General features: G+C 39.8%; 1 protein-coding gene across 8 annotated transcripts in view; it reads right to left on the reverse strand.

Moving 5' to 3' along the window:
- Window positions 1-3,550: 3,550 nt before the first annotated feature.
- The window catches only part of HEMGN (hemogen), a 43,364-nt gene continuing 19,550 nt past the window's right edge, over window positions 3,551-27,364 (reverse strand). For 5 of the 8 annotated variants that reach the window (XM_082636964.1, XM_082636963.1, XM_082636961.1 and 2 more), the window contains 4 exons: window positions 13,280-13,405; window positions 11,437-11,530; window positions 6,286-7,346; window positions 3,551-3,680 (listed from right to left, as the gene is read on the reverse strand). In XM_082636964.1, the coding sequence (XP_082493090.1) occupies window positions 6,287-7,346; window positions 11,437-11,530; window positions 13,280-13,358 (1,233 nt within the window). In that variant the 5' untranslated portion in view covers window positions 13,359-13,405 and the 3' untranslated portion in view covers window positions 3,551-3,680; window position 6,286. Of the gene's footprint in view, window positions 3,681-3,834; window positions 4,007-6,285; window positions 7,347-11,436; window positions 11,531-13,279; window positions 13,406-14,790; window positions 14,882-27,364 lie in introns of those variants that run through there. The other 3 variants (XM_082636965.1, XM_082636966.1, XM_082636960.1) reach the window with 3 other exon arrangements.

Here is a 27,364-nt window from a genome sequence, read left to right on the forward strand (position 1 = left end):
GTGTTACTAAAAGTGATAGTCTTGCTTAATTTGTGGACAGACTCCTGTAGAAAATGAGGTATTTTCCCTCCTTGCTTTAGATAACATATATAATGATAATCACACCAAAAATATATTACCAAGTGTGACAAGTTCTGAAATGCAAAGCAGAATTGGATACACTGATGAAGTAGATTGCTACTTCATTTAAAGGAAAACTTTCTCTTTATGAAAAACAGGAACTTAAATATGTAGCCCTTTCATTATATGATTTGAAATTTCTGTTATCCTGTCTAGAGGATATATGATTATATAAATAACTATTATATACGATTATCTGTAGTTTATGAGACAACCCTTTCTCTGGAGCTAGGACCTAGGAATCTGCCTTAAAAAAACCCGAATGATTCAAGGCAGGTGGTCATCTGTCAACACTTCGAGAAACACTTCTCAGTGTAATGATTCTTAATCTTTCATTTGAGTGAAGGATCCCTTTGAATATCAATTAAAGCTTTGGATCTTCTCACACATCATATTAGATTTAATATCATAAGATTCATGGATTTTAAAGAACAACCATTCTACCCACGAGTGGAGGGTAGCACAAAGTAGGGCTAGATGAATTCTTGCAAAACTTTAATTCTATAACATGAAGGCTCTAAGCCAAGAAGAAAACTGGAACATTTTTAGATACACACTGGTGTTTGAATGAGAATAGTGAGAAAGCAGAGTCTGTATGTCTATATAGGGAGTGGGATAAGAAGGTAAGCAGAAAGGGTGCTAAAAGGTAGAAAGAGAAGACCCCTCTTCCTCTAATGTACTATATTTCTTCATATCATCTACTTCCTTATCTCTTTCACCTTTGTGCCCCTGTACATTGTACATATGCAAATTTCATAAGATTCATCTTAATGAAACACTTTTAGAACTTGAGGTTTCAGTTTACTCTTTCTCTAATCTTGACCCACCCTGGCAGGTAAAATTGAGACAAGATTTCCAAAGATTGAAAACCATCACAAAGAACACTGAGGAAGTTAGATGAGACTTTGGGTGAGTACTCATCCCTTCTGCAGTTATCCCCTCATCTGTAAAATGGGAATGATAATCACTGCCCAGCCTATTTCAAAGATTCTTGTGCAGATCAAATTTTAAAAAATGTATTTGAAAGTACAAGTTCTGAAGTGCCATCCAGATGTAAGGGACTATCATATGGTGTGCTGTCCTCAATATTTACTGTTACTTGAGTAATACAATGGGATATGAGTAATCATTGTTCAATTAATATATGCTGAGGGGGGAAATTTTATTGTGGGAGAGGGTGTGGCAAATAGGAGGGAAATAGCATTGTAACCTCCCACCATACCAGTGGTCCTCAACCCTAGCTGCACGTTAGAATCATTTGGAGAGCCATTAAAATACTCTAAATCAGGGGTCCCCAACCCCCAGGCCATGGACTGGTACTGGTCCTCAGTCTGTTGGGAACCAGGCCGCACAGCAGGAGGTGAGCAGCGGGCAGGTGAGCCAGTGAAGCTTCATCTGCAGCTCCCCATCGCTCCCCACTGCTCCCATTACCTCCTGAACCATCCCCCACCCTCCGTGGAAAAATTGTCTTCCATGAAACCCATCCCTGGTGCCAAAAAGGTTGGGGACCACTGCTCTAAATGCAATGTTGTAGCCTAGATTGCATCCAGAAGCAGAAAAAAGACATTAGCAGAAAAACTAATGAAATCCCAATAATATCTGTAGTTTAGTTAACGGTAATGTAACACTCTTAGTTTCTTAAGTTTTGATAAATGGACCGTGGTTATATGAGATATTAACATTAGGGTAAACTGGGTAAGAGCTATATAGGAACTTCTGTACTATCTTTACAACTTTTATATAATTCTAAAATTATTCCTCAAAAATTATTTAGAGCAAAAAACAATGTAAAAAATAAATATGTCTTGATGTCACCCTAGATAGGTGAATCAGAATCCCTGGGGAGGTGCCTGGGCAACTGTGATTTTGAAATCTTCCCCAGTGGTTCTAATATATGGTGAGGGTTGAGAACCACTGTTCTACACCATGAATGCTTGAGAGACTGGGATCCTGTCTTGTTCTTCACTCTAGCCTAGTACCTAGAACAGTGCCTATATGGAGAGCTTGCATAGTTGTGCCCTTGCTGAACCATTTGCAGAAATCTCCTTTATTTTGAGTCCTCTGTAATAACAGAAGGAAAACTGAAAACAAACCTCTTCCCCTCAAAAATATTGGGTTGGCCAAAAAGTTCGTTCTGGTTTTTCCATAACATCTTACTGGGGAAGATTTTCAGACATCTTCCTGCCCAGAATAGTTTCTACTCCTGCCCCCAGTCTCTCGTCATTTTCAGTTAATCCTGACCATTATCACCAGATAAATATTCCTGAAATATGAAAACTGCCATCTCTTTGTTCAAAAGTCTTACTTAGTTCCCCATTACCTAAGTAAATAATATACTTCTTAGTTAGGCAAGCAAAATTCCATACACTCCAATAATACAATAATTTTCAGCCTGCTAGCCTGCTATTCCACACGGACCCTGCATTAACTGTAGATTGCATGCAGTTCTCTTGAACATGTCTTTAATTCACCCTTCTCTGTGTCACATACAATAATGCTGCTATCCTCACCTATCTTACAAATCCTCTCCATCTTTCAAGGCTCCACTCATGTGTAATTTTTTCAGGTCACTCCAGCAAAAAAGTGAGCATTCCCTCTGTTGTATCTTCTAAGCATTACTATTTTCTTTTGTAATTATTTGTTTTCTGTTTTATTCCCCCATGAGACTAGATTAAACTCCTAGTGGGCAAGGACTATGTGTTATTAGGTCTTCTAACCCTCACAGTGCTTACCATGATGCTGTCCACACAAACATGTGATAATGATTTAATGTACATTTTGCACAATTGCAATGTATAAAAAGTAAAAATAGAAAATCAAAATTCAAATACACAACTACATTCATCACTCCAAAATATCTTTGAAGGAGTCCCAGAATAAGAATTGTTAAAATTGTTAAATTGTTAAAAGCCATCTGAAGGCTGAATAAGATTTTGATGTTATTGTTACATTAGTAATTGAACAAAGTTTATAAGAAAACTATATATTTCCTCAAATTTTAATTGTTCAGACTTAAAAATGGGAAAAGAGAGGGCTCAGTAATTTTCCCCTGAAAACAAACATTTATTTCACTAATTCTTAAGGGCAGGACTAATTCTTAAGTCTATTTGACTAATTCTTATTTGACTTATTATTTGACTAATTCTTAAGGGCAGGACTAATTCTTAAGTCTGTTCCCACCACTATCCTCTCCCTAATATACCTACACATACACACGCGTGCGCACGCGTGGGTGTGCACACAGACACACACACACTAGCAGGATGTTGTCTATGTGGTAGAGCCTGAAAAATCACATTAGTTCTCTCTTTCAGATGTGGTCTATATATGGGGGAAAAACCACTGTTAAAATATTAATGAATATCGTAGAGATTTCTACCATATTTTGAGAAAAATCACACATATAATGTACTAAGATGTGAATTTTGTTGGACAACTATGATGGTTGCACATTGTTAAAGCAAAACAACTATAAATTTCATTTTCTGGGTGAATCTCTTGAGGAACGTTCAGAATTGCTGGTATCTCTGGTTCTTCTGCTTTGGGTTTTTCCTTCATTTCTGTAAAATAAAATAAAATACGAAAATACATTTAATAAATGGTATTGGGATGATTGGCTATCCACTTGGAGAAAAAAAAACTCTACCTAACACTTTGCACAAAAACAAATCTCAGATGAATTAAAGATTTAAATATTAGGGCTTCCCTGGTGGCGCAGTGGTTGAGAGTCCGCCTGCCGATGCAGGGGACGCGGGTTCGTGTCCCGGTCCGGGAGGATCCCACATGCCGCAGAGCGGCTGGGCCCGTGGGCCATGGCCGCTGAGCCTGTGCGTCCGGGGCCTGTGTTCCGCGGCGGGAGAGGCCGCAGCAGTGAGAGGCCCGCGTACTGCAAAAAAAAAAAAAAAAGGAAAAAAAAAAAAGATTTAAATATTAAGATACAGTAAATGTTGTAGAAACAATAGAATATTCCTTTAATCTTAAGGTTATAAAGGCCTTTCTAAGCAGACCACAAGCCATAAGGGAAAAGACTGACAGGTTTGAATCATTAAGAATTAAAATCATGACAGGTTTGAATAACTAAAAATTAACATTAAATTTTTGTCATATAGAATGCCAAACTACTATAAACAAAGTTAAACCACAAACAACAACTAGAAAAATATTTACAACTTATATGTAGGCAAAGGTTTAATAACTATTATTTAAAGAGATTTTTAAAATCAATCAAAAAGGTAGATATCCCAAATATAAAATGGAACAAGGATTCAAACAGGCAATTCTCAAAAGAAAAAAACTGAATTCATAATAATCATAAAAATATGCCTAGCAGCATTAGTCATAAAAAAGTGGGAATATAAACAATTAGGTTTTTTTTTAACCTAGCATAATAGGCATAGATTTTTAAAACAATCATGTGCAGTGTTGTCAAGGGCATGGGCAACAGGCACTTACATAAATTCTTGGTTTCTGTGTATTGCTACAACATTTTTGGAGGCTAGTCTGACAGAATATATCCAGACTTTAAATGCTGGTACCCTTTGGCCCAGGAATTCAACTTCTAGGGATTTGTCCAAAGGAAGTAATCAGACCAACTTAAGCTTCCAGTGCCTTAGTTTCCTTATCTATAAAATAAGGATAATATTATTCATCCACTAGGGTTTTTAACACTGAATAAAGTGATTCACATGAAATGTTTAATACAGTGTCTGGCAGATAGAAAGTGCCAAATAAATGTTATTTAAATAAATGTTACTTCCAATGATGTTCATTGAACATTGCTGTAATAGTAAAACTTGGCAGTAATCTAAGTGTTCATCATTATAGGGATTGGTTGAATAAATTATTGTACGTATAATACTGTACAATTGTTACAAAAGATGTCATTAAGATGGCCACAATATATATTGTATGTGAAAAAAAGCAGGTTATAAAATGGAATGTATTGTATTGATACCATCTCATTTGTTAAAACAAAACAAAAACTTAACCTTGGGGATCAGAGATAGGAGATGGTATTATAGGGGACTTTTACTCTACAGTCACTTACATATTGCTTTAGTTTATTATAATAAACATTTATAATTTATTATTATGACAATTTTATTAAATCAGCAAAAAGGTAGGTATTTCCACTTGTTTGGTAAGACAAAGCCCAAAACAAAATAAGCATTAATTAATTGCCCATCTTAACCTTGCTGGGTTTAAAATGAAACTCTTAGAATTGGGCACTGTGTTTATTAGAGCTGCTTCTCCATCAGGGGACTCCCGTCAGTACAAGGAGTGCTTCATATGTCTGCTTTTACTGTAATTTTTTAAAAGGTATTTCCTCAAAACCTGTATTACTTGGAATACAATAACCCCAGGTTTTTGTTGCACTCATATTTTAGGAGAAAGAGAAAATAAGCTACCAAGGGATTTCTTTAGAACACAGTTCCCTGGGGATAGCTATGGTCTGCTAGACAGCCCATTTCTTATACTGTGTACAGTATTGCACAAAGAGAATCAAGGCTCTCAGTTATGTCCCCGAGACAAGTCAAACTGAAGAAAGGTCACATTATTTCTTAAACGCTATGCAGAGGAGAAAGCTTTTCAGGAGCAAATATTTAAATAGAAAGGGTTTGGGGTAAGCCTGGTAAGCCCTACAAGAATGAGTTCCCTATTACCAGGATCATATTTTATGTCTTTGTATCTCCCTCGGTAGCTTGTACCATGAATTTACTTACCTTTAGTTTGCCAGGAAATTTTAATTTTCTAGAGAAAACTTTATTCACCAAGTTTTCTTGTTAATCTAAATGTAATTGTCCCTTAAAATATTTTGCACATAACTCACTCTATGTGGGGTTCATTCTTCTACACTGGCTAAAGCTTCCCAAAATGGATAGTATGTACAAGTACCCACTATACACACTTATAGTTTCAATGATTTTCTTTTAATTATATGGTAATATACCAACAGATATTGGTTGAATGAAAAACATTTTTCACTTGAAACTAGCCAAAGACATTGATGATACCCACTGAGATAAGTGGGATAACCCAGGATTGTCAAAGAAAGCAATAAATCACCGCTGCAAGGGAGATAAACCTATCTGGTACTCTGATTATGAGCAGGGAACACAAATAAGTGGCATGTCACTAGCTTGACCCCAATTAAAAAAAACCTACCTCAAGGAAAAATATAAACATCCTTAGCATCTTCCTGGTGTGCTTTAGGATCCTGGTCTTGGGGCCCACCTCTTTCTTGGTACAGTCCTGGAAAGCATTCTTCAGGCACATCCTTATCTTTATATGTCTTAGTAGAGAGGTCTTCAGGCCCAGGTGTTTCTTGGTATATTTCAGGTGCATAGTCTTCAGGCCCAGCTGTTTCTTGGTATATTTCAGGTGAATATTCTTCAGACCCAGGTGTTTCTTGGTATACTTCAGGTGAATATTTTTCAGACCCAGGTGTTTCTTGGATTGTTATATGAGAGGGGGCTTTAGACACAGCAATTTCTTTATATGTTTTATGAGAAAAGTGTTCAGGTTCAACTGTTTCTTGGTATGTTTTTATAGAAAGCTCCTTAGGCACAGCTATTTCTTGTGCTTTAGGAACAAAATTTTCAGTCTCAGCTATTCCTTGACCTAGTTCAGAATTGTGTTCCTCAGGGTCAGCTCTTTTTTGGTATGTTTCAAGAGTGTAGCCTTTAGGCACATCTGGTTTGGGGTATGCTTTAAGAGGGCATCCTTCCAGGTCAGCTATATCTTCAGATGTTTTAGAAGAAAGGGCTTTGGCTGCAGCGGTTTCTTGGCACATTTTAAGAGAGAGGTCTTCAGGTTGAGCCATATCATGGTGCATTTTGGAAAGATGGTCTTGAAATACAGCTATTGCTTGGCACATTTTAGGAGAGAGGTCTTCAGATTCAGCCATATCTTGGAGTATTTCAGAAGGGTGGTTTTGTACTGCTGTTTCTTGGTATTCAGAAGAATTTTCCTGATGGATAATGCTTTCTTGACCTATTTCAGAAAAATGTTTCTTGGGCACAACTCTTTGCGTGGAGGCTACCGGAAGGAGAGCTTCGGTCATACTCCTGGGTGGTTCAGTTTCTTTCTCTGTAGGTGTTGGTGCTTTCTCCATCATTTCCTTTTCTAATTGTGACAGAGGCTCCACCTTCATTTCTCTATTTTGTTGTCTCTTTCTGCCTCTTTCACTTCTTTTTCCTGTTCTCTGCCGCTTGCGTTTTTTCTCTCTATAGAGAAATCAGAATTAGTGTCAGCAACAGGGTTCCAGAATTCAAATAAACATTTGGTAATAACAGTCTCAGGACTCCCACTGCCTTGTTGCACGACCTTGAACAAGTCACTTAATCTCTCTCTGGGCCTCAGTCTCCTTGTTTGTAAAATGAAGAAGCAGTTCTAGATGCTCTCAATTGTCGGGAGAGGAAATGACCCTCAGGACTTTTTGCCTTTGATGCCTTCCTCAACAGGAACCTTCTTGGTGAGTGTAGCATGTGTGTGTGTGTGTGTGTGTGTGTGTTTGCATGCATTTGAGAGCATACATTTAAAGCTTGGTTATGGAAAATGTATTGTTGATGTTATACATTAATAGACTGGCATTCTTGTTTATATACTAGTCTCTTTGGGTTTAGTCTATGTGAATTCATTTCTCTATACCCTGGGTAAACTGATATGATTGTGTTCCTAGATCTGCAATGCAGGCCTGCTCCTCATCTGCGCAGCCTGCAGGTGAATGATGTATATGGCTTGCTTATCTAATACAGTGCCTTGTGTAAAGCAGGCTAAGTGGCCAAAGCTGAGTCCAAAGCTCCAAAGCTGCAAAAACACTTCCTTGAGGTAAAGCAGCTTGGTGGAAAGGCATGAGTGGTCATATTATACCTACTCTGAACCAACAGATAAAGATCTAGAAGATGAAAGGATATGCATGGGTATTGCAACCAATGACAAATTGTTAGGTACTGCAAATATAACCAAATACAGATGGCTAATATAGATGGACTTGGGGGAAGAAAAAGATACTATAAATAACATTTCATCATTTTTCTAAACCTATTGAAATTCTGTTTCATGCTACCTGCCCCGTGGAGCCTTCTCCAACAGACCACAGGGCTGAAATGCTCTCCTGCTTACCACTCCTATAGGATTTATTATGAGGATTATGCTTAAGGTAAAGAACATAGGCTGCCTCATCCTGTAGTTATTTCTGGAGAAACCCTATTTCTTTTAGTAAACAAGACAGTCTTTGGAGATAAAACCCGTGTTTTTTACACCTATGCAATGCTTGTAGTTCCTTGTACACTTAAAACATGTATACCCTATTCTACTTTTGTGTGTTTGAAAATTTCCATAATTAAATTTTTTTAAAGGTTGTCTCGTCAAAACCAGTTTGAAGTCAATATAAAAAAGGTACATATTGTAATAGTACAGTTTAAAATAAATATTAAAAATAATATAGAAGGTAAAAATGATATGGTACCTCAGCATTTTGAAGTTTAATTCCAAGTAACCAAGGTAACAAGATAAATTATAAAGTCCTTATTGTCAGATTTTAAAAAGATGATGTATGTGAATTCTTCAGGCAACATTATTATCCTAGAAATTAAATCCTAAATAATTTGCTATGTAGATCTCTATATGAGGGAAATCTGAGTAATGTTCCATATTCTTCCTGATAGTTTCTCAAAAGATACAAATATATCTGTGTGGCTTAAAATTTAATCTGTACTCAGTCACTTATCAGCTATGTGATCATGGGCAAGTCACTTAAACTCTCTATGCCTTGATTTCTTCACAGGTAAAATGGAGTAAACAGTATCTGCCCAACCTCATGTGGTTGTTCTAAGAATTGCATGTAATAACGTATATGAATGAATCATCCAGATAGAAACTAGTACTCTTATATAAATATCAGAAATATACATATACATATATATGGCGCTTCCTATATGCCAGGCACTGTTTTAAGTAATTTACTTATTCTGTTATCTCATATAGTCTTCACATCAACTTATGTGGTAGATACTATTATTATCTCCATTTTGTAGATGAAAAACTGAAGCACAGAGAGGTTGAATAACTTGCCCAAGGTGAAATGGCTAAGAAGTAAGGGAGCCACTCTTCAAATCTAGTCACTTAGCCATCTGGCTTTAGCAGCCAGGCTCTTAACTATTACACTCTACCGCTTCTCTCTGGAACTAGGGTTTCACTGTGTAGAATGTTGTAGTGAGGACAGCCCTCAGTAGTGTAGATATGTGTCACAACAGCAAGGCCAGCCAGCTGCCAAGAGGCTCACCAAGGTTCCACCTACTCCAGTGACTTCTTCAGCCTTGCCCCCCTCAAACCAATGAGCACAGAAGCCCAATTCTATAGGCATACTGAAACCAGCTCCATTTCTAGGGTCAGAGCTCATCAACCAGCTCTAAGAGATTGATATGTAAACTTAAAGACCAATTTTTAAATGAACAGTGAGAAATGCAAAGACTTGGGAAGGCAAGAAATGATCAGAAGGTTGCTTGGTGAGTAAGGAATTAGGGGAACTAATTGTGTGTTCTTCAACAGTCACCTGCCAGAGGACTTGAGTACAGAAGTTTCTGCTATAACATATATGCATTCCTGAAAAACCTCACTTTCTGCAAAATCATGCACTAAGAGTGACAGTGCTTATGGGGAAAAAATAAAGTTGGGGCAAATGACTCAAATCCTATGCAACTTTTTAACACTAGCATAAACAGTAATTGGGACAAGGGAGAGATAACTTGGATAGTCCAGACAGGCAGCTTACTATGGCTGGAGGCTGCCTCAGGGATGGTAAAAATGCACAAAAGCAACAGTGTAAATGCAGGCTTTCAGTGCTGAGATCATGCAAATAAGGGTGCTCTGAGCCAGCAGGGCTGCCACTAAGTTGAGCACAGGAGGAAGTGCAACCTGCTCTGTGTGGAGATCATTGCAAGGCTACTAATGTCCTTCTCTGGGGAAGAAGCCCCGGAGGAAGGCTGAAAAGGACCCTGTCTATACAGCAGCCAAGCTGAAGGCTTTTTCCTTTCCTGCGAAGGTTTTAACTCTATTCCCACTATTCTGGCTTCTTCTGAGTAGGAAAAATTATGAACTAACACAATTTCCACATTATACTGACATCATTCTCCTATTTACCAATCACATGTGAGCTAACTGGTGTTGTAGAAACATGTGTTGTTGCAGAACAGACGATACTCAGTCCACAGTGGGAATAGGTACTTAAAACATCTGCACTGTATGTTTTTTTAAAAAATGATGCCTAGAAAAATGTATACCTATGTTTTTTTGTTTTTTTTTTCACAAAGCAGAGCCCGGCCCTGTGAAAAATGTATACCTATGTTATTTTTGCCATTGAAGGAAACATTTTTACAGTAAAGAAGAAATACACATCTAAATCTTAAAAAAATTTTAAAGAAGAAGAGTGCTTAGATCAGTGATTCTCAACTGGGAGCATTTTACCTCCTCTCCCCTGACCCCAGGAGACATTTAACAAGGTCTGGAGACATTTTTGGTTGTCACAATGGGGAGGGGAGAGTCCTGTGGGTTTCTAGAGGCTAGTGGTGCTGCGAAACATCTTCAATGCACAGGACAGCCTCCCACACAAAGAAGTCGCCTACCCACAGCATTAATAACACCAGCGTTGAGAAACCCTGGCTCAGATGGATGCTGTACTTTGGCTCCTTGGGCTCCCTTTTATTTCCAAGCAGGCAATACCTCTGTTTTCACAGTTATATTCTAAATGGTGCAGTTAGATGCTGCCTAATTTATAGTCATGTTCATGTACTCCCTTCCTGAGATTACATACAGCTGACTTTGGACACTTAGGAACTCTCAAACTCTTCCATCACTCATTTACAGACAGTGCTTTGGTTTACTCCATGGAGAGTTAACTACACTCATTCAAGAAGAATTTCACTAATAGAAAGCTTGGAGAACAAGCTTGGGGGTCTTCTCAATGGTGTCTCCCGCTCCCAAAAGATACTTCTATGGTTATATTACTAGGGTGGTTGAACACCAGGCCTCTCTACAATATACATAATTTGATCACCTGGTACTGTAATTAAAAGAGACCATAAATAAGATTCTGTTCCCATCACTTTACTAGATGGGTGACTTTAGGCAAGAGATTTAACCTTCAGAGACTTGGTTGTTTTTTTTTTTTTTTTTTTGTAAAATAAGGATAACAGCTCCCAATTTATGGGATTTTTGGAAAGATGAAATATAGTGCGTAAAAGTGCTCAGCACCACTTGACAAGTAGCATATGCTAGATAAATATCAGTTCCTTTCCCCTTGCAGCAATACCATACCCAAATTGCCATTGTGAAGTTTGCTTTTCTTGCACTTCAGCTTTTCTTTTTCTGAGTTGCTCTCTGTTTCTTAAACTCCAAGTTCCAATGACTTCTGTAGGATCAAAATGAAAGTTATGGGAGATAATGATGAATTGTGGCATTAACAGGAAAAGAGTCCTATAAAAAAATGGTAGAATCCCCTTACTGGGTGTGTAAGTTTTTCCTCCTAGCCTTTTGAGGACAAGAACTATATCTTATTTATTCTTGTATCTCTGAAGAATGCCTGGGAGCAAACATTCGGTCAACATTTTTTAAATGAAAAGGTCAGTATTTGTACATAAGTGTGCTACCAACCTATTAATTTTTTCAAAATAGTGTACATATTGTACAAACATAAAAGAAAAAAATCAGCCATGTTCTGCCATCCTATAACCTGTTTTCATTTTATTCCTTGTATTCATCTAGTCCCTATATTAAACAAAGTTGCAATGATGGCATACCACAGTTTTATCATTTATTAACCTGATACATCAAAAATATATTCCATCATCTTGTCCTCATAATTATAACTTTAGCAGTTACATGATACTTAATTGAGTTGATGTATTCTCATTTATCCACTCACTCCACTCGTATTGAGCATTTAGGTTGTTGCCAGTTATTTTTTTTTTGCCATTGTAGATCAAATTATAATAAATATTTCATGTACACATGAATATTTTTCTTTTTTTTCTTTTGTATATTTTTCCTTTGGATGATGTTTCTCCAAGTTCTTTGGAATATTAAAGTTAATATCAAGAAAGGTTCTGTTGCCATCCAAGTTTGTGAAAAGTTAATGTTGGTCTTTGATGTAGAACTTCTTAGAGACTATAGAATGATTTCAAATTTGCACCGGGACCCCCAAAAGAGAAAATGCCCCTTGGACCATGGCACCTTTTGTTTTTAGGACAGAAGTCCTTAATGGTGAACTTGGATGGGGGAAAATTATACTTTTATTTTTACCAATCTTTAATTTAAATGACCATTTCCTTCAATTATGAATGTAGGTAACAAACCACGGTAGTTTTAGCAGTGTGTGATTTTGTCACAAAAAGAAATTACAGATTTTCTTCATATAACATGACAGTTATTGCAGATACCTTAAAATATCATTTATTTGAGATGATATATTTGATTTGATACAGTGGTAATTAGATCCACCACTAGATCTTGTTATTTAATGCATCTATAAATAAGCACATATATTATTATATCATAGTTTTTTATTTTGATAACTTATCTTAATATAATTGTTTCCTTTATAATCCTATGTATTTAATTTTATGTGTTTAGACTTCTTAGTCTAAGAAGGGGTCTAGAGGTTCATCAGAATGCCAAAGGGATCCATGGCATTAAAAAGTTTTAAATCACTGCCTCAAGGCCTAGGGTTCTGCAAAAGCAGCAGAAATGCTGCTTTAGGATAGATCCAAAGACTAAGATTAGTGAGTCAAAAGAATAAACACTATTATCATTCTTGCTACTTATTGCCAGATCCCTTTCCAAAAGTTTCACTATATTTACGCTACCAAACAAGTATATGGTTGTATCTGTTTTACCACAACTATCTGGTATTGGGTATTTTCGTTATCTTTCATTTATATATATTATTAATAATTTATTTATTATTTCCTTGTGTTTCTCTGGCTTATTAGAATCTTAGTGCTAGAAGGCACCTCAGAAAGTTATATAGCCCCAATTCTTTCATTCTAATATATGAACGTATCCAATTATGCCCCCTTTTTGCCAGAGCCATAAAAAGAGGAAAATAATCATAGTCCAATCCTTCCCAACAGCCACTACCTCTTAAGGTCTCTTTCATTACCTGGAACATGGGTCTCTTCCTGATGAGGATCAGGTGTCTGATGGAGCATCAAGTGAGACTGGTCCTTTCCCAAATCCATCTTGCTGCAATACCTTCCTGCTGTTTGGTCTGACTTCCACAAGAACCCTTTTTTAAAACGTCAAAAGTAACTAACAGTTAAAAACACACACATACCCGAGTTCACTTGTCACTTGACTTCCTGCCTAAAAGTTTTATCTAGTTGGACCACAGCTGCTGGCTACTTCTACTTTCTTTATCATACTGCACAGGTGCGAGCAGGGGGTACAGCTGGTGCTATGTCCTCCTCCACCATAGTGGCTAGTTATACAGGCCCTGCAGCCACAGGCTGGTACGTCACAGCCACCGGTGTGGCAGTCATTTGGGTCTGCTAAGAAGTACCTGAGTCCGATGTTCCTTTTTACATACAGAGGTGGCATAGTATAGGAAGAACACCAAGTCTAGCACCTAACCAGCTCAATGTCCTTGAACAAATCACTTCCCCTTTCGTGACTATCCTTCCTCATTTGCAAAGTGGGTGAATAATTCCTGACTTGCCCACCTCACACAGTTCTTGTGAAAGTGAATGTTATGAATGTGAAAACTATGAAGATGTGAAATTAATCTTATATTGTTTTCCTGCATGTGGCATTTTCTCATCTTAACCTGATGCAAAGTAATGGAAAGTCTTGCTGTTAGACTTAGATAATAGACATAAAGAACTAAATTGGGAATTCAAAGCAAATTTGAACCCTCTTCTGCTCACCTAATCATTCACAAGTGACTCAAGATAACTAGTGAAATCCACTGTGACTCATCCAGGGAAAGTAAAAAAGCATTTCTTAATGAAAATATCAGCATATTATGTCACAGAAATTAAGTTGAAACCAAAGGAATCACCCATCTTCAATCGGTCACCCGATTTGTGAAGGCAAAGAGGCACAGAGGATCAGGATTGTTCACCAAGGAAAGGAACACTGACCACCTCCTATTACAGGCAAACAGTCTGTGAGATGCAGGGTTAACACTGTATCTGGAGTCAGATACTGAAGTGAAGAGAGTTTGAATTCCAGGGTTGCCACATTCCCTAATTCAGTCACCTTAGGCCACTTAGTCTTGGAGCCAGTTTACCTACCTACAAAATGGGACAATATTGGTATGTACCTCATGAGGTTATTGGGATGACTGAATCAAATAATGCATTTCATATGTGCCTGTCATATTGAATACATGGTGCCTAGCATATTCAACCTGCTTAGTAAGTGTTAATTGCTGTTATTAGTAATAAAAATATAGTAACAAGATTTGGTAAGTCAAGTCACAGTTTAAATGCACTAAAGAACTCAGAGAAAACCTGAAGGGAATCCTTTATAAAGAGAAAACCTTTATAATATGAGTAGATGCCCTCTACTTCCATAGACTCTTAAGGCATTAGCATCTCCTCCTAAACCATCTAGTCCCTCCCCCTATTTTATACACAGAGAAATTGAGAACCAAGGAGGGGGAAGATTTACCTGTCCCAAATTTTCTTACTTACTGGTGGCACCACATCTTACTGATTATAAGATGGGTCATCTTGTTATGCTTCATCTTACCTGGGTATGAAAATGTATGTGTGAACATATGAGAGAAGCAGGTTTTTCAAACACACTGAAAAATATTGAGAATTATATAACAAGCACTCAAGGGCTTACCACCAAAACAATGTGGTATTTAATTACTAGATCCTAAGCTCTAGCTTTAAGTTTCTCGGTTCCCCAGTCTTTCTCATAAGTTAATCTCTACCTAAAAATTCAGATAACTCCAGGGAGTCCCTATTCCAAGAAGTCCTATAGGGAATGGAAAGTGTAACTTGCAATTTATCTCATGATAATTTTTGGATTTTCAGATACAGGGTTTTAAAAACCCCAATACAAGTTAAAGTAGCTTTGAAAATTATAAAACAGGAGTGTTTTATAACTTAAACTGGCATTTTAAATTAGTCGCTTTATTTGATATGTTTTAATTCTTACTGATTAGGTTATTTCTTACGATAATGAAATAAGATAACCTTTTAGAATACTTCTAGGACGTCTTACAGAAGATACAGAATTACTTCTTAAATACAATTATTCTTAAAGCTTGTAAGACCCAGTTCAACGATTCAGCAAACCTTCCTGAATGCCTCCTCTGTGCCATGTACTGAGCAAGGCTGTCAGACTACAAAGGTGGACGAAGGTGGACCGATGTTAGTCCCTGAGTTCTGGGTACTGTAGGCCCATAGAGATATGCACATCTTTATTGGAGGAAAATAATATTTAGACCCTTTTCACCCTGCTGCAGCCTGCCTAAGTTGATTCCACCCCATGTTCTGATATCTAGGAGCAGAATGTGGAGGGACTGTATGAGGGTGGGGTCTCAAGTTAACAGTAATTAGAGAGCAATACTGGGTGGAGGGGGCAGGCGGAGGGAGTTTGGAGCAAACTAGATTGGAAGTTAGGCAAGGTGTCTCTGTTGTGATAAGCAGGCCACAGCAGGAACTTGTCTGGGACAAAAATAGCCAGTCAGTAAATTCACAAGCCATAGTTCATTGTCCTTTCCCTCTGTAGTGAAGTCTAGAGTCGTTAGCAGTATGTGAGATGTTAGGCATTCAAGGCCAGATATTTTTAACAAAAGCTGCCTTGTTCTAGAGTTATTTGCATATATACATAGTACCTCTCTCTAGGCCACAAACTCTTTGAGGGTGGTTACCACTCCTGATTCACCTTTCTATCCCCACAGTATAATCTAGTAGGAGGCTTAGCCCAGAGCAGTCCCCATAAATGCCCTCACTTCTGTATGCAGGGCCAGCCTCATGGGTGTGCAGCCTGTGAAAGTACTTTATACACTCAGAGGGGCTGATGCTGCTGTTACTTAGTAATACCATCATCTGTTCCAGAGCTCTTTCTACTGTCATTCACTGGCACTGACCTCTGTGCTGAAGATATAGCAGTTAGGATTTCCCTGGTGGCGCAGTGGTTAAGAATCCTCCTGCCAATGCAGGGAACACGGGTTTGAACCCTGGTCCGGGAAGATCCCACATGCTGCGGAGCAACTAAGCCCGTGCGCCACAACTACTGAGTCTGCGCTCTAGAGCCTGCGAGCCACAACTACTGAGCCCACGTGCCACAACTACTGAAGCCCACGTGCCTACAGCCTGTGCTCCGCAACAAGAGAAGCTACTGCAATGAGAAGCCCACGCACCACAACAAAGAGCAGCCCCTGCTCACCGCAACTAGAGAAAGACCGCACAGCAATGAAGACCCAATGCAGCCAAAAATAAATAAATTAATTAATTTTTTGAAAAGAAGAAAGAAAAGTGAGCATGGAATGATAGGATAAGGAACAAGGGGGGAAAGTTGATGGTGGTTGCTACTTTAAACAGGGTGACAGTTGTTCGGGACTGAAGGAGGTGAGGGGCCTGCCAGGCTGCCATCTGGGAGGGCACTGTAGGCAGAGAGGCACTGGCAAATGGTCTGAGGTGAGGGAGTGGTAGGAGGTGGGTTCAGAGAGGTAGCTTATTGCCCCTTGTAGGGATGTCTACTCTGATTGAGATGGATAGTCATGGGATGGTTTTGAACAGAGGATGGATGCCATCTGACTTTTTTTTTTTTTAATTTTTGGCAACGCTGCTTGGCATGCGGGATCTTAGTTCCCCAACCAGGGATCAAACCTGTGCCCGCTGCAGTGGAAGCATGAAGTCTTAACCACTGGACCTCCAAGGAAGTTCCTGGCATATTTTTCAAGGATTATTCTATGTAAAGAACAGACCATGGGGACAGGGGAGGAGGTGGAAGCAGGGAGACCAGTTAGAAGGATCCTGCAGAATCCAGATGATTAAGGCTTGGGCTGTGATGGGAGTGATGAAGAAGTGGTCAGGCTTTGGAGTAGCTTACAAACTGGATATGCAGTGAGTGATAAAGAATCAAAGAGTATGACAAGGGTTTTGGTCTGAGCAACCGGAAAGATGGAGATACCATTAACAGACAAAGAAGACTGGGGGGAGCAGGCTTGCAGGAGATGATCAGGAGTTTAGTTCTGGACATGCTAATAGATTAGGGAAAAAAAAGCAAAGGAGCAGCCAGTGAGGCAGAGAATAACCAGGAAAGTGTAGTGTTCTGGAAGTCAAGTGGAAAAAATGTTTCAAAGAGGAGGGAGTGATCAACCTGTCAAATTTTGCTACTAGGTAGATAGAAGGAGGATTGAGAATTTTCCTAACAATTTCTTTCCTAAGAATTTAATTAATTATGGACTGGAGCCCAGAAAGGTTAAGTGACTTGGCCAAGGACATACAGGCAGGACCAGCAACATAATTTGCAGGGCCCAGTCCAAAATGAAAATACAGAGCTCCTCCTTCAAAAACTATTAAGAATTTCAAGGCAGTTACAGCAGAGTATCAGAATGTCAAACCCATCACAGGGCCACTTTCACAAGTGCTTCCCTGAATCTTTGTGGCAAATGTATAAAATAGCTATTAGTATGCTCATTTTTCAGATCAAGGCACTGGTGCTCAGAGTGTACAGTGATTTTACTAGGGTCACAGAGCTAGACTGGTAGTTTGAGCATGAAACCTGAGCCTGCAGCCTCCAAGTGTGGCCTTCTTCCTACTAGACCAAACTAGATATTGAAGGAGAGAATTGCTTTCCTGCCTCCTGACCCATCTGGAGCACGTTTAAGTAAGTGTTGAGGCCTTGTTCATGCATTTCAGAGGCCTGGTTGAACTGGGCAGATGTGGGAGGGAGGGAAAAACATTCCTAGGAACTTCTGCCCTGGGGCTCTTTATGATGGGGGTGAAAAGGGAGCACTGGATACTATTCAGTGAGAAACTTGACCTAATAAAAGTGCCCCAAAACTGATGTAGTTTTAGGCCATATTGATAGAATTATAGAAAAGAGGGCGCTCACTTTGCTACACTTTGGTTTGTCATCCCATATATGGAGTGTTATGCTGTGAAGACCGTGTGAATGGAATTTGAAAACGTGTAGGAAAAAAAGTGCAAGGGATTTGGGACTCTACCATTTCCTGGCTGTGTAATTTGGGGGGAAATCTCTCAATTCTTTCTGATTCTCAGTTTCTTCCCTTATAAAACAGAGAAAAAGTAATACCTCCCAGGGATTCTGGGAGGATAAAAGAGATCATGAGAGCTTTCTATAAAATAAAAAGCACTGTGCAGATAGACATGCCATAAACTCAGGCAGTGAAAAAAGTATTATTGGAAGTGTTCTAATGATAGTATTATTGGAAGTGTTCTAATGATACACCTGGGCATTGTCCTGGAGTGCATTTGGGTGGAAAAGTCAAGAAAGGGAAGCTATCATACACTTTTTTTTCTTAGTGTTCTTTCCTTGCTAAAATACTTTTTCAAACCTTTTAAATTATTTTCAAAGAGTTGATCATGCTTTGTTTTCCTTAGTGGAGAAGGGGAGTTTCTGGTTTCCCTCTCTCTCACAGCCTGCTGATGCATGATAAATAAGTTCTGTCTCTGCTGAAACAGATGCTACTGCACACATACAGATAACACGGTCTATGACTTTAGGATGGCTGTAACCTGACTTTCAATTTAGTTTGTTCCAAAGTCCCTCCTCCGGCCTCCTCCACCAATATTGCTTTCTATTTCTTAATGAATAGACAATAAGCATCTCTGACTAAACATTGATGTGTGGTCATTTATCTGGGGAAGAACAAGTCTGCTCCCACCTTGAGCCCCCGTCACATCTCTGTCCTCACATTCCTGAACTTCCGGAACTAACAGTGTACTCTCAAGTCGACTGCTTCCTTTCCCCACATAACTTCTTCTTTCCTTTGCATCCACAATCTAGTTTTCTCTTCCACGTATTGTTCTCTCGTAAGTCAGCAATGATTCCTAATGGCCAAGTCCAGTGGTCCCTTCTCACTTCTCTCTCTCTGTGACTTCACTGTAGTTTCTATGGTAACGTGTTCTTCATCCCTTCTTCCTCCCTGCCCCCTCCTCCACACACTTCTCTTTTACTCCTCTAGCTATGAGAAGTACTTCCCAAGGATGACTCCTCTGAGTCTTTTCTCTCTCACTCTTAGACAGTCAATCCAACTGTATACCTTTAGCTATTACCTTTATGCAGATATCTTCTAAATAATTACCAGTCTGAGTTGAAAGATCACATTTTCAAGTGTCTCTTGAATATCATTCTTTACCTGAATATCCCACTGCACCTTAAACTTAGCATAGCAAAAAGCAAATATAGGGCTTCCCTGGTGGCGCAGTGGTTGAGAATCCGCCTGCAGATGCAGTGGACACGGGTTCGTGCCCCGGTCCGGGAAGATCCCACATGCCGCAGAGAGGCTGGGCCCGTGAGCCATGGCCTCTGGGCCTGCATGTCCGGAGCCTGTGCTCCACAACGGGAGAGGCCACAACAGTGAGAGGCCCGCGTACCACAAAAAAAAAAAAAAAAAGCAAATATATCTTCCCCCTAAAACCAGTCTCTCCTACGCCTTATTTCTGCCATTCTTAACTATTCTACTATAGAAGAGCGGCACCTTGTTCCTGGACATCCAGTTCTAATTGGCAATCCAGTTCAGAATTGTCTTTGCCTCTGCCTCCACCTCCTCCCTTTGCTTCTCACATCCAGTTGGACACAGTTCTGAGTTTATTCTTCCCAATGTCCCACATGCTTATTCCCTCTTTTCCTTTCCCATACCACCATCCCAGAGGGGGACCTCAACTTCTCATTGGAAGTATTGGAGAAGCTTCCTAAGTGGTTTATTTTCTTCTATCTCCCCTCACCTTCCCCAGATTGTCCTGCACAAACAGCCAGAACACTCCCCATAAAACTGGCTCAGAACTGGTCTCTACCCCGTTTAGAATCCTGTAAAGTCTCAGTATTATGTATAGAATAAAGACTAAACTTGTCAGTCTGGCATTTAAAGCCAACTTCCCAATCTTGTCTCCCATTACTTTCCTGAAAATACCCAATGTTCCAATTAAATAGTGCCACTTGCCCTCCCTGTTTGGCTTTGATTCTTTCTAACACCCACAGTACCTTTATTCACACCTCCTTGCTCTTCAGTGCTCTTCACTTGTGTCTGCTCATCCAGATGGTGAGTGCCCCCATCACAAAGGCTTTGGTGATGATGATGATGATGATATATTAGCTACTCTACAAACACATAATAGGTACCTGACATGTTACAAACATTATCTCATGTAGTTCTTCTAACTAATATTATCCCCATTTCACTGATAAGGAAATTAAGGTTTAAAGAAGTTAGGTTACATCCCAAGGTCACATAAGCTCATAGGTGCCGTAGTTAGAGCTCAAAACCAAAGCAGTCTGACTCTAAAGTTCACAGATTTAACCATTCTTTTCTACTACCTTTTCCTACATAGAGGTGATCTCTCCTTTTTGAGCTATAATGTCACTTGATCTGAGCCTCTTGTATGATAAATATCACACCAGATTTATTTTATTGTTCACATGTACACATCTGTTCTATAATGTTCATTCAGCAAACATTTATTGAACATTTATTTCTTGCCAGCCCCTTTACTAAGAATTGGAGACATAGAGAAGAATCAAACAGGAGTCCTTTCCTCCAAGGAACTCAGTCTAATTGAGGGTGATAGACAATAAGTAAATCTGAATTTAGAATATAATACAGTATGATCATTTTAACATCAATATTTCCAAATGTTCTAAGAGTAGAGGTGGAGTGCTTAATTCTGCTGTCATAGAAGTAGAAAGATAAAGATATTATATTGTGTATCCTCTGGCTATAATCCTCTTTATTCATAACTGCCTTGAAATGACTGCATTGGTCAACAAGTAGAATTGGAAAAATGATGAGGCTCTATGTGTGTAATAGTATTATGTGTTTTTTTCACTTTACAATAGTGTTAAGCTTTTCCCCTTTTATTAATTTCACAGAAATAATAATGATAGCCAATATTTATTGAGCACCTGCTTATCATATTCCAGGCAGTCTTCTAAGTACTTTATATAAGATAGTTCATTTAGTCTTTACAACAGCTTTTAAGGTAGGTATCACTAATATCCCTATTTTGTAGATGAAGAAACTGAAGCACAGGTATTGAACCTGCGCCCTAAGTCAAACACCTAGTAAGTGGCAAAGCTGGGTGGTTTGGATCTAGGAGGCCATATGCTTAACCACCTTGCTCTCCTGACTCTCAATTCTACTTCTTTCATATTTAATAAAATAAGGCAGCAATATATATTCTTTTTTGATCCTCTCTCCCTCCTTTCTTTCCCATTTCCCTCTCCCTCATCCTCTCCCTCTTTCTGCAATTTGTTGGCTATCTAATCTGTGTCCCAAAGTGTGTAGGGTGCTGGGAATATAAAGGCAAATAGGAAAAATGGCATACATAGAAAATTAAGGGAACACAGAGGAGGGACATCTAACCAAGATGAAGAGATAAGGTCAAAGCAGTCTTACTGGAATAGGTGATCTCGAGCTTAGTTTTGAGAGTGAATAGGAATTAACTACTATGATTCAACCAGGCTCAGAGGAACAAACACAGGCTCCAGAGTCAGATCTAAGTTCATTCAAATCAGGTTCTGTGTGGCCAGGATCTTCCACCCTCAATTCCCTCATATATGGAATGGGTATTATAACACCTACCTTTCATGACTATTATGAGAATTAAGAATGATGACTATTGGAAAGAATCTGGCACATAGCAGACCTTACTGCTCTGGCTGTCATTATGATTGTTCATAATCTCAATAACAGTAAGTGAAACAGAACTGCTAAATAATAAAGCTAAGCAAGGCATGAGAGTTATTTTATAGATAAGGAGATCCAGAGGGGGCCAATGTCACACAGGCCTAGTGGCAGCTGGAACCGGAATCCAGATCCTCTGAGAGTTCTATCATTTTCCCTTTACCTGTCTGCTATTCCGAACTCTTCTGTCTACAAGTCAATCTACCTTATCCCCTGGTTTGATGAAGTATTTCCCAAACTTTCCAATTGTTACATTCTCTCTTCATGATTTTTGCCCTATTCTTGTAATAACACCTTCTGTATTATTATTTACTTAATGTTTTCCTTCAAATAAACTTATTTTTCCTAAAAGTATTTAAAATGGAAAGTTTATATCACCAATGTAAATGGAAAACCAACAATATCACCAGTGAAATCACAGGTTTGTGGTATAACAAATTATAATTCTTCTAAGGTACATTAAAATAAATACTGAACTATTAAAGTAAAAGATGTTTCATCTGAAATTATCTGCACTGCCCCAAGTGGAATGAATGCATATCACCTCTTGGGAAAGGTTGGCCTATGTAATTAATCAGTGAATTCTTTTCATTTCACAGAATTTCTAGATCATGTCCAAATTATCCTAAAACCAAACTGCCCTTTGCAGGAACTGTTTTATAATTCAAAAGGGACAGAGCAAAAGACTCGATTCATTCCCTGGCCTGCCACTGACCCACTGTTATTCATATCAGCTTCTCCACAGGGTCTCTATTTGAATGCTAACCTCTCCTCTTTTTTTTTTTTTTTTTTTTTTTTTTTTTTTTGCTGTACGCGGGCCTCTCACTGCTGTGGCCTCTCCCGTTGCGGAGCACAGGCTCCAGACGCGCAGGCTCGGCGGCCACGGCTCACGGGCCCAGCCGCTCCACGGCATGTGGGATCTTCCTGGACCGGGGCACGAACTCGTGTCCCCTGCATTGGCAGGCGGACTCTCAACCACTGGGCCACCAGGGAAGCCCTAACCTCTCCTGTTTTTGCTCTTTATTCACTCCTTGGAGTTTTAGCTACTCGGGCATAGAATATGTCCTAGAACCTAACATGATGCTTTAGTCTTATTAATTTGGAAACTTCAACTCCCTGCTTCCAGCAGATTCTATCCCCTGGGCTTGAAGTTTAGAGTTAGCATAACCTAGATGAGTCCCTGCCCAAAAGTGAACACTGCTGAAGAATTGCAGCCTTCCAAATGGTTCAGCGCCAGTGCTGAATGTTATACTATACGTTCAAGTAAATGGTCGTCACCTGAACCAGTTGAGGTAGAGATGACTCTGGCTAGAACTCTGCTACTAGGTGGACGTAAAAGCCAATTGCACCATTCTCACCTGTCAACTAGGTCTTGAGCTTTGGTTCCAGCACTTTCCATTGGTGGCAGCCTGCCTTGCTCCCTCCCTAATTCTCTGACACTCTCCATTCCCCCTCCCTGCAAGTCCTCCTCTGGGTAAGTTCGAATCGGGGATGTTTGCATACCAAACACTTAGCTAATTGATATTCTGTCACAATCTGTTCAACAAATGTTAGGCTTTCTTGTATTTTGGGTTTGTGCGTGGTGTGTGTGTGTGTGTGTGTGTTTTAGTGACACTTTGGTTGTATTTTTAGCCAGAGAGAAGAGAAGGAGTTACTTTAGCAGGCAGAAAATGTATTGTCAGGTCTTCCTTCCCTGGCATTCTCCTAAGTGGCTGTGAGCACCTTTAACAGATGGAGCTCAGGATGTGATCAGATCTGATTTCATCAGCATTTATCTTGGGCAAGTTCAATGTGAGGATGAAGACTTCCTTTGTGCTTCTTTATGTTCTGTATTGTCACCCTTTATTGTTAGCACTCTCATCTCATTTTAGGGAAGCCAGAGTTGCTCAGCTGTGATAGACACCTGTGTGGGAGTCATGTCGCAAAGTCTGATGTTCCACTGGAAGAAAAGAGGGTGCAGGTCTGCCCCAGCTCTTTGTAATGAGCCCTCCCCTCCCCGTCAGCAACAAGCACATCTATTCTTAAGTGTCAGAATGTTCTTGGTAATCAAGAGAGAAATTAAAACAAACCCAGACAGAATTGCCATCTTCAGAGACTGCCAGCAATACTCAGAATTACCCATAATACTTCTGTCTGATTGGCTTGGTCTTCTTGATGAAAATAAAATAGGATGTTACATGTTATTACTGCCATAGCCTTCATTATTAAAATTGGACACTATGCTTCACTTCTCAGGAAACACTAACTAATAGGAGCAATTATCACCCTGAAGAGTGTGTGGTGCAGCAGATAGAGCCTGGACTCTTGGATCAGAAGATAAGTAGGGTATCTATTTCCACAGAGCTGCTATTAACTTCTGTTTTTACCCAGTTCAGATGGGTGTACAATACTTTGTGCTCATGCAAAGAGACTGGGCAGAATTATCAGGCAGAATTTAAATAACTTGGTCCATCCAACCAAGACAGATTTTCCTTTCTAGAAAATCCTACCCCTACCCTGATCTATGGAAAACTCCATTCCCATATCCCACTACCAAATATGGCACCCACATGGATTCAGTCGTCTCTCTGAGGAGGAATGAGTAGAATGAAACTTCACTAATCCAGTCAATTCAATTCCCCTTTAATGGGAATTAAATTAAGATCTCAATAAGTCACAACAGTTCTGCTTTCTAGTCTTATATAGAAATTATGCCTTTAGCTCTAAATCCTAGTTATCTCTGACAGAGGAAGTGAACAATTGATCAAGTAATAGAGTTGCTACAGCGTAGGGAGTAGGAGTGGAAAGAATAGATTGACGAGTAGGTGATACAATATGTAAGTAATGGGCATGAGACTTTCTAGTAAGTCAGACAGCGATGCTTGACTGGGCAGGAGAGCTATTTGTTTTGGAAGTTACTTGCAAACTGGTAATTGTACTTTATGGAGTTATGTGAACCTGGGACACAGTAAACACTAAATTTCATAGAATTTCACCGCTGGAAGAAATCTTGAATGTCATCTAGTCAAATTTCCCAAGAGATGTCTGAAAGCCCTTTGTGGACTCAATTTACTAGAAAATGTTTCTGATTTCAAAAAGTTTATTAGAGAAAACCCCACAGAGGAACTTCCCTGGTGGCGCAGTGGTTAAGAATCCGCCTGCCGATGCAGGGGAACACGGGTTCTTCCTGGTCCGGGAAGATCCCACGTGCTGCGGAGCAACTAAGCCGGCGAGCCACAACTACTGAGCCTGCGTGCCACAACTACTGAAGCCCACGCTCCTTGAGCCCGTGCTCTGCAGCAAGAGAAGCCACCACAATGAGAAGCCCGCACACCGCAACGAAGAGTAGCCCCCGCTTGCCTCAACTAGAGAAAGCCTATGCGCAGCAACAAAGACCCAACGCAGCCTAAAATAAGTAAGTAAGTAAATAAATAAATAGTTTAAAACCCGCAGAAATTTTTACAAGTAACCCCATATGTTATAGTTCTGATTATTACTTCACAACCCTGGGAAAGTCACTTCATTTTTGTGGGCCTTTGCTCAAAACATGACCTTGGGCAAGTCACTTCACCTCTCTGGATATTAGTTTCCTTATCTACAAATAACCCCAGCTCTGTCTTGCCTGCCCCTCAGGGTGGATAACAGGCTCAAGAAGATGATAAAAGTGGAAGGTTTTGGTAACCACAGGGTATGCTGTACTTTCTAAAACATAAGAAGTGTTGCTACCAGCTCCTACATTCCCCCTCCAGTGACATCCCAATGCTAAGCAAGAGTAGCAATGTTTCATCCCTCTCCATTCTATTAAGATGTTTCTCCCCCTTGCCCATAATTCTCCCCCATAGAATTACCCACAGATGGGTCCCTACAGGAACATTCTCCAAGGGGTCCTGTGTTTTTTTCATGAAAGACAAGGAATGGGCTTGTGCGAGTCACAAAGTCTGAGAGGGAAAGAGCTGCACGCATACAGGGAGGCTTTCAGTGGGAGCAGCTGCAGGCCTTTTGCTTTTTTGCACATCCTCAGCTACCAGTGCCACTTGGCCCTAGGCCTCTATCAGCAAGGGTGAACCCTAAGGAGCATGGCAGCTCCACACAGAGGACCCTCATAGCAGAACCTCATAATGGCACAGATTATTGTTCATTCTAACAGGCATTTAGTAAGTGTTTGTTGTGAGTCAGGTCCTGTGCTTGCCACAGTGGGTAAGAGATGAGTCAGATGTGCTGCCTGCCCTTGAGACCTCACAGTTTAGTGGGAGAAACAGACTCATGAGTGTCATATACAGACTGGGTTATGACCAAAGCCCACACAGCGTTTGGGCACAGTTGATGGATCACTTAAGTCTGTCTGAGGGCTCAGGCTGGGCTTCTCAGAAGAGATAAGATTTAAATGTTACCTTAACAAGGGTGTAGAAATTCTCCAGGGGGATTAAAGGTGGTGGGGGGCGCATTTCAGACAGAGGGAGGTGCGAGTATACAAAGGCACAGGGATATGAAAAGGCATCTTGGCTCTGGGCACAGTAACAGAGAAGCTGGAATGCGTGCTACACACCAGGGAATGGAAAGACCTGAAACCAGAGGGGTAGCTGGGGGCCCAAGGAGAGGCTTTTATGATGTCATGGGGAGCCACTGAGGGGTTTTATGGAGGAGAATGCCATAATCAAGTAATGTTCTTAGAGCATTTAGGTGACAATAAGGGGGCTGGGTGGGAAAGGAGAGAGAAGATAAATTCACTGAGGGTATTAAAGGAAAGGACAGATTCTAGAGAGACTTAGAAGGTAGAAATGACAGATCTTATTATGAGAAATTCTAAGAGTTCCAGCACAGAAAATTGAAAGAGAAAGACAGCAGACTGAAAATTTAGTGAGGGTCCACAAGTAAGATGACAAGATATCTTGTATCAAGCAAATCACACCCTGACTTCCATTTCTTGATGGCCTGGCCGAGATGGCCTATGTAATGTTTATGGACAGGAGGTCAAAAGCTTTTATTACAAATTATTTTTACAGCTACAGAGGTGGATTCAGCAGATCTGGCTGGCTAAGCCAGTGTTTCCCTCCTTTCCCTCCTGCCCCAAAGCTAATTGCTTTGTCAAGGAGGATGCTTTCCCCAGATAGAGAAAGGCCACATTTTGGTTAAGGATTGACAAATAGCTATGCCAGGATCTCCATACTAAGTCCTATCTAGATCCACGCATTACCACAAAGAACTGCATAGCTCAGAATGCTTGGATGCCTATAGCATACCGTCACAGACCACACATGTGGTGAATTCCCAGAAGAATTGATATATGAGCCAGGTCTTGAAGAAAGCAAAGGAAAAATAAGCACATTAAAATGATATCCTACCTGGTTTGGCCCTTTTTTAGAAGTACATCTAGAA

Source organism: Mesoplodon mirus (assembly GCF_964341445.2).
Source record: "Mesoplodon mirus genome assembly, chromosome: 1".
Taxonomy (NCBI): Eukaryota; Metazoa; Chordata; class Mammalia; order Artiodactyla; family Ziphiidae; genus Mesoplodon; species Mesoplodon mirus.